Source organism: Prionailurus viverrinus, chromosome D1, assembly GCF_022837055.1.
Source record: "Prionailurus viverrinus isolate Anna chromosome D1, UM_Priviv_1.0, whole genome shotgun sequence".
NCBI lineage: Eukaryota > Metazoa > Chordata > Mammalia > Carnivora > Felidae > Prionailurus > Prionailurus viverrinus.
The window spans coordinates 21180477-21188808 of NC_062570.1; the positions used below are offsets into that span (position 1 = coordinate 21180477).

Sequence of the window (8332 nt, forward strand, 5' to 3'; positions counted from 1 at the left end):
AATCTTTACAACTTTTGAAAACGTTATTATGTAATGCTGGTAAACCTGGCTCTCCTAAACACTACTGCCAACAAAGTACATAATTTGACAATAATCTTAAAAAACCGTAATATTCATAATTTTTATAGCATTTCTATTTAGGTAAGCTTATTTTGGTAAAAAGTTTATTTATTCATTTTGAGAGACAGAGCATGAGCGGGGGAGGGGCAGAGAGAGAGACGAGAGAGAGAGAGAATCCCAAGCAGGCTTCCTGTTGTCAGCCCAGAACCCGACAAGAGCTCACGAACCCTGAGATTATGACCTGAGCTGAAGTCAAGAGTCAGACATTGAACTGACTGAGCCACCCAGGTGCCCTAGGTAAGCTTAGTTTTAATAAGATCTCAAGTATAGATAACTGTATGAACTCAGAGTTTCATCACAGTGTACCTTGTATGTATACCTATCTACCTGCCTACCTGCTTTACTTGTTTTGGGAAGTACAAGGAAAACTGTTAATTTAAAAATAGAAATTAAAAGGTAGACTTGCAACACTGCATATGTGGTATGATTGGAAGCAGTTAAAAATATACCATAACCAGGGTGCCTGGGTGGCTCAGGCAGTTAAGCGTCCAACTTCAGCTCAGGTCATGATCTCGGGGTTCACAGGCTTGAGCCCCGCGTTGGGCTCTGTGCTGGCAGCTCAGAGCCTGGAGCCTGCTTCGGATTCTGTGTCTCTTTCTCGCTCTCTGACCTTCCCCCGCTTGTGTACACACACACTCTCTCTCTCTCTCTCAGAAATAATCAATGAATAAACTTAAAAAACTATACCATAACCGCGTGGTTCAGTGATTGGAAAGAAAACACTAAACTGTTAACATTGCTAATGTTAAGGTATTGTCTTGCTTTTTTGAATATTGACCAAGTGGCGTATAAGGTTGCAATGCTACTTTTACAATGAATATATGTTATTATGAAATAATGAGATTTGTGATGGGAGAGAGGCATGAGGAAAGAGACGAAGGCCCTAATTATTCCCTTTGCTCATTCATGCTCAGTACGTGAGTAGTGGGCCACTGGAGATACTGTCTCAAAAGGAACTCTCCCGTTTGCAAATATAAATCCAGAATTTCAGGACCAGACTGCATAGCAGGGCTGAGCGTGGAATGTATGTGTCTTGGGTTCAAGGCATCTTATGCTAAAATAGAATTTTAGCTTTAGGAACACATTCTTCTTGCCTAGAGGCCAGAAAAACGTCTCTATCATATTAGATGGGTTTTCCATCAGCTGGCATGTGTCTAAAACTTTACCTGCTTCTACTTAACATATGTTCTTCTTTTATGACTCTTTCCATTCTCTGTGTCTTATTTCTACTCTGTATTTGTCCCGGTCATTTCCCTGCTCAACTGAAGAAGGAGAATCACGGAACTTAAGAAAATTCTTATATGTGGCTGAGTTCAATGACCCATTAGTAAGTCTGCACTGAAAGAAATGAAGGGGAGAAGGCAGAGAATGGTGTGTGGAAGGACGGTGGGATATCGAAGGGGATAGAATCTTTGTGAATTCTGCTTTACAGAGAGTATAAAAATTAGAAATTATCTCCACTTGCAACAGCTTATCAATATCAGCCCACTCTTTTATCGATAAGAGAACTTCCTTCAACAGGCATATTTTCATTCCTTCATTTAAGACGAAGGCTTAAAATGCAAATGTGGTGATAGTGCAACACAAAATTTATCAAAAGTTAATAATATAAAATTGTAGAATTTCAAGTTGGAAGAAAACATGTTGTCTGCCTTCTTTGCAGCAGGAGAATACTTCCTCTGTTCATTTCCCTGAGAGATGAGCCTATAGATTTTGCTTAAAAATCTTCTGTGATGGGAATTCAGTACTTTTCCAAATGACTTTATGATTATGCAACATCTATCCTTAGAAATTTTTTTTTGGACTGATGTCACATTCTTTCTTGAGAATAGGTTTGGATGGAGAGGAGGCATTGAGTGCGGATTGCAGGGGAGGACTGAGAAGCATTTTGAAAGTGGATATAAGGTAATTTGTGAAATTTACACTTTTGCCTAGGGCAAAGCTTGGACCAGATATCTTTGTGAATTTGGTTGCTGATCTAGAAACAGAAAGGTTCAGATTAAAGGGAGAATTTATGCACTTCCAGCCTATAGAGAGATCTTTTAATTTTGCCAGGATATTTACATAATACTCTGTTGTGGGTCTAATGAAAATAGCATTTTCCTGATCTGGGTGTCTCTCTCTTTTCTTTTTTAAAGAAAGACACTATTTAAAATTTTTCTTTTAATTTTTTTTTTTTTTTTTGAGAGAGACAGAGACAGAATGTGAGTGGGTTAGGGGCAGACAGAGAGGGAGACACAGAATCTGAAGCAGGCTCCAGGCTCCGAGCTGTCAGCGCAGAGCCTGACATGGGGCTCGAACTCACGAGCTATGAGATCATGACCTGAGCTCAAGTCGGATGCTCAACCGACTGAGCCACCTAGGCGCCCCTAGAAAGACTTTATGTTTTTAGAGGAAATTTAGGTTCACAGCACAGCTGCATAGAAAATACAGAGATTTTCCATCTACCACAGTCCCCTGCACATGTACAGCCTGCTCGATTACCAAACATTCCCCACCAGGTGGTACATTTGTGAAGTGATAAACCTTTATAGTGACACATCTTGATTACTCAAAGCCCCTAGTTTACGCTGGGGTCCACACTCAGTTCTATACATTCCATGGATTTTGAAAATATATAATGACATCTATCCACCATTATAGTATCACACAGAGTATTTTCACTGCCCTAAAAATCTGTGCTCTACCTGTTCATCCCTTCCCTGTCCTCAAACCCTGGTGACCACTGACTTTTTTTTTACTGTCTCCAGAATGTCACATAATTGGAATTATACAGTATGTAGGCTTTTCAGATTGGATTCTTCCACTTAGTAGTATGCATTTAAGATTCCTCCATATCTTCTTTTGAAGCTTATTTTATTTATTTTGAGAGAGGGAGAGAGAGAGAGAGAGAGAGCTTGCATGCAAATGAGCAGGGGACGGGAAGAGAGAGAAGGAGAGAGGATCTCCAGCAGGCTCTGCACTGTCAACATGGAGCCCGATGTGGGGATCCGTCTCATGAACTGTGAGACCATGCCCTGAGCCTAAATCAAGAGTGGGGTGCTTAACTCACTGAGCCAACCAGGCACCCCAGATTCCTCCATATCTTTACATGGCTTGATAGCTCATTTCTTTTTAGTGCTGAATAATATTCCAATTCTGGATATAGCATTATTTATTTACTCATTCACCTACTGAAGGACATCTTAGCTGTTTCCAAGTTTTGGCAATTATGACTAAAGCTTCTAGAAACAACCATGTGCAGGGTTTTGTGTAGACATACATTTTCAACTCCTTTGAATAAATACCAATGAGAATGACTGCTGGATCACATGGTAAGAGTAAATTTAGGGTTTTTTTAAAAAATTTTAAAAGATCTTTTATTAATATTTGAGAGAGAAAGAGAGACAGAATGCAAGTGGGGGAGGAACAGAGAGAGAGAAGGAGACACAGAATCCAAAGCAGCCTCCAGGCTCCGAGCGGTCAGCACAGAGCCCAACATGGGACTCGAACCCACGAGCCATGAGATCATGACCTGAGCCGAAGTTGGACGCTCAACTGACTGAGCTACCCAGGAGCCCTGAGTACATTTCGTTTTGTAAAAAACTGCCAAACCGTCTTCTAAAGTGGCTGCACCAATTTACATGTCTACCAGAAATGAGGGAAAGTTCCTGTTGCTTCACATTCTTACCAGTATTGGGTGTTGCCACTATTTTGGATTCTGGCCAATTCTAATAGGTTTGTAGTAATATCTCATTGTTGTTTTAATCTGCATTCCCTTGATGGCATATGATGCAAAACACCTTTTCATATGCTTATTTGACATCTGTACCTCTTCTTTGATGAGGCATCTATTAAAGTCTTTGGCCCAATTAATAATTGGGTTGTTGGTTTTCTTATTTTTGATTTTTAACGGTCCTTTATACAATTCGGATGTTGACCCTTTATCAGATGTGTCTTTTGTAAAATATTTTCTCCCAGTCTGTGGCTAATCTTCTCATTATCTTGACAGTGCCCTTTTGCAAAACAGACTTTTAAAAAATGATAATGAAAGTTCAGCTTATCCTCGTTTTCTTTCATGGGTGGTACCTTTGGTTTTGTATCTAAAAGGTACACACCCAAGGTCATCCAGATTTTCTCCTATGTTATCTTCTAAGAATTTAATAGTTTTGCGTTTCACATTCATGTCCGTGGTTCATTTTGAGTTAATTTTTGTCAAGGATATAAAGTCTGTGTCTAGATTTATTTGTTTGCATATGGATGCCCTCTTGTTCCAGATACATTCGTTTAAAAGACCACCTTTTCTCCATTGTATTGCCTTTGCTCCTTTTTCAAAGATCAGTTGACTATATTTATGTTTTCTCTGCTTTTTGAAATCTCACAGATCCTTTTTTTTTTTTTGTAATTTTTTTTAACGTTTTATTTACTTTTGAGACAGAGAGAGACAGACCATGAGCAGGGGAGGGGCAGAGAGAGCAAGACACAGAATCCAAAGCAGGCTCCAGACTCTGTGCTGATGCGGGGCTCGAACTCACAAACCGCGAGATCATGACCTGAGCTGAAGTCAGACACTCAACGACTGAGCCACCCAGGCGCCCCTCTCACAGATCCTTTTTTAAGCCCACTTTATATATTCATCACATCTGCTTTTGTTATTACCATAGTATCACCTACACTATCACAGTCTTATATGGATGAAATTAGTTGTTAAACTAATATTGAACATTTACCACTAAGTGCCAAGCACTGAGCTAAACATTTCATGCTCATTATCTCATTCAATCCTCACAAAGACCTTATAAGGCAGACAATATTATGATGCATTACTCTTTTGCAGGAGATGAGGCCCAGAGATGTTAAGTAAATTGCTTATGACCCCAGCATTAGCAAGTGGTAGAGGTAGAGTGAGGGTTATAAACCAATTTTATATAACTCTAGATGAACTTTCACAGGGAGAATACTTTATTTTATTTATCTGTATATGTCTAGCATGTTGATAAAAAATGAATGCTTGTGAGATTAGATTGATTGCCATGGCCCAAGCTCAATGTTTAAATTGCACTCTGGGCTGCAAAAGAGTCTTTTTGTCTCTCTATTTTTGCTGGAATAAAAACCCACTCAAGCATTTGGAGCAGGACAAGCTTTCTACAGGGTCCTGGCTACAAAGATTGATTTCAAGAATGGTCTGAAGAGGTCCTGTTTCCTCTATTTCTCTAATCTTTCCAGAAATTCTACTTACTGAGATTTTTATCCATAACATAAGACTTGATCCTTGTGAAATGGAAATAATGTAGGAAACAGTAACAGATCAGCAATTTATAAACTGGTGTAAACTTATCAGATTATCTTCTATGAACAAGTATTGATCACAGAGAGAAATCAGTTATATCCAATGACAGATATGGAAGCCTAACATAAAATGGGACACAAGTGAACAGGAGATACTGTCCTTTTGAAAATATAACTGAGGGGGTTTTTTTAAAGGTTTATCTACTGACATTAATTAATAAAGCTAAATGATATTAATGTCATTGAAATTTAGATTTGTGAGATCTGTAGTATAGAAATAAAGTCTAGCTGTAGAGAGATACATTTTTAGTGAGATGAAGTAGTTATTTCTATTATCTTCTGTTACCTAATGCCTTCTTCTAGATTCAGTCCAATTTTTATATGTGTGTGGGTAAGTAATAAATATGAATTGTATACTTTTTCCTTGAATATAAACAGTGGAGAATGGAAAGAGTGTTGTGGAAAGTAATAATAGGCACGTGTGTATCCTTTCTATGTAGATTCACATTTTTATGTGCATATATTTGGCCTATTTACCACAATTATGCACAGTTTGGCCTATTTACCACCAACTAATTATGACATCCTGATATTAAAATAAGATTGTCATCTGATGACAAATTTTCCATGGAAGAGAGGATTCTGAAACATGCCAGTTTGTATGACAACAAATCAGATTGGGAGAAACTATATAAAAATGGTAGCAAGAGCTGATTCCTGGGTGGCTCAGTCCATTGAGTGTCTGACGCTTGATTTTGGCTCAGGTCATGATCTCATGGTTCATGGGTTTGAGTCCCATGTCAGACTCCTGGCTTACAGTGAAGAGCCTGCTTGGGATTCTCTCTCTCTCTCTCTCTCTCTCTCTCTCTCTCTCAGTATAAATAAATAAATTTAGAAAGAGTTGATTCCTGCGAGTGGTTGCCAACTATAAAGATAAATTATTCTGCTACTTAATCTAATATATGAAAAAACTGAGGCCAAATGTGACATATGACTTAGCTCCAAGGCCAGATTTAGCGTGGGTCTCCTTTCCCTTTTTGACCTCCCTTTGCTTGTAGCCACCACCTCAGAAAGAGTTCTATTCGGAAGAGATTTTCACAGTTATTTGTGGTCTCACATCACGATTACCACTGTACTTTTCCAGGACCCCCCGAGGCACAAACATGCAGAACTACACTTCTGTGACGGAGTTCACCCTGTTGGGAATTCCAAATACTGAAGGGCTGGAGAATATGCTGTTTGTCCTCTTTCTGGCCTTCTACCTCTTCACCTTGCTGGGGAACCTGCTCATCTTCCTCACCATTCTGGTTTCCTCTAACCTGCACACCCCCATGTATTTCTTCCTGGGAAACCTGTCTGTGTTTGACATATTTTTCCCTTCAGTGAGTTCCCCCAAAATGATGCTCTACCTAATGGGGCCAAGCCGGACCATCTCTTACCAGGGCTGTGCCTGCCAGCTCTTCTTCTACCACTTCCTGGGTGGCACTGAGTGCTTCCTGTACACGGTGATGGCTTATGACCGCTTCGTGGCTATTTGTCACCCTTTGCGATACACAGTCATCATGAGCCACAGGGTGCGTACCGGCTGGATGTTGGGCACTTGGCTGGGCGGCTGTCTACATGGAAGTATCCTCACGTTTCTGGTCTTTAAGTTACCCTTCTGTGGCCCCAATGAGGTGGATAATTTCTTCTGTGATATCCCAGGGCTGCTGCCGCTGGCCTGTGCAGACACCTCTCTAGCCCAGACCGTGAGTTTTACTAACGTGGATGTTGTGACTCTGACATGCTTTCTCCTTATCCTTACTTCCTACGGCCACATCGTCATTTCCATACTGAAAATCGGCACCTCTGCAGGCAGGCGCCGAGCTTTTTCAACCTGCAGTGCCCACCTGATATCAATCTTCTTGTTTTATGGTCCAGTGATGCTCATCTATCTCAGGCCCGCTTCCAGCCCCTGGCTAGATTCTGTTATTCAGGTGTTAAATAACATTGTCACTCCTTCCCTTAACCCTTTGATTTACACCTTGAGAAACAAGGATGTGAAATTGGCCTTGAGGCAAGTATTCACTCAAGTGGTCCACATTTCTGGGATAGAAAGAAGGTAGAGGGGATATTCCTCTCTGAAATTCTTTGGGGAGTTGCTTCGGATCCACTACTCGGAGAACCAGACTGTTGCCAAATAGCGAGCTGGGCAAAGTTACTACCAGTCGTTTCTCAGGAGTCCTGACAGCCAACATGTAGGGGTCAGCTGAGCCTCTACTTCAGTCCCACATGGAAACTTTCCAGATTAACCCAGGCTTTTCTCTTTAAAAAAAAAAAACAACTTAAAAAAAAGTTTATTTATTTATTTTGAGACAGAGAAATAAAGAGAATGGGGGAGGGGCAGAGAGAGAGAGAGAGAGAGAATCCCAAGCAGGCTCTGCACTGTCAGTGCAAGCCCGACGTGGGGCTTGAACTCACAAACCAAAGGATCATGACCTGATCCAAAGTTAAGGGTTGCAGCTTAACCAACTGAGCCACCCAGGTGCCCCGCCTTTTCTTTTTTTAATTTGCCAAAACAATGTATCTTTTCCACCGGGAACAATCTGTCCTTGTTGGAACTCTGGTTTGACGAGTTACCATAAAGCTTCAAGTTTTTAGAGGCTATGGACTGTCTTCCATCCCTGCGTCCTCACCCCTTCCTCCCTTTCTTGCTTCCTCCTTTCCTTCTCTGCTCCCTCCCTTCCTTCCAAAATGTATGCCTCACTCTATTCTATCACAGTCTCTCTCTGGCCATTCAACAAAACTAGGTTTTATGGTCGACACATTATAAATTAAAACATAAGATTGCACAGTTTGCTAAATTTAAGTGTAAACTTAGTTTATAACATGGGCTTTTATCGTATCTTCCCATTGGAAAATAATTCCATCTGGAGCTTTATTCCTTTGGCCCTCAGAGAAGGCT

General features: G+C 40.5%; 1 protein-coding gene across 1 annotated transcript; it reads left to right on the top strand.

Moving 5' to 3' along the window:
- Nucleotides 1-6551: 6551 nt before the first annotated feature.
- On the top strand, nucleotides 6552-7493 carry LOC125177284 (putative olfactory receptor 10D3). Its single transcript, XM_047879454.1, has one exon. It carries the CDS (start codon nucleotides 6552-6554, stop codon nucleotides 7491-7493), a length of 942 nt encoding a protein of 313 aa, XP_047735410.1.
- The last annotated feature ends 839 nt before the right edge of the window (nucleotides 7494-8332 follow it).

Excerpts from the sequence above, each read along its gene's own strand:
- LOC125177284 (XM_047879454.1), top strand. The coding sequence starts at position 6,552 with ATGCAGAACTACACTTCTGTGACGGAGTTCACCCTGTTGGGAATTCCA.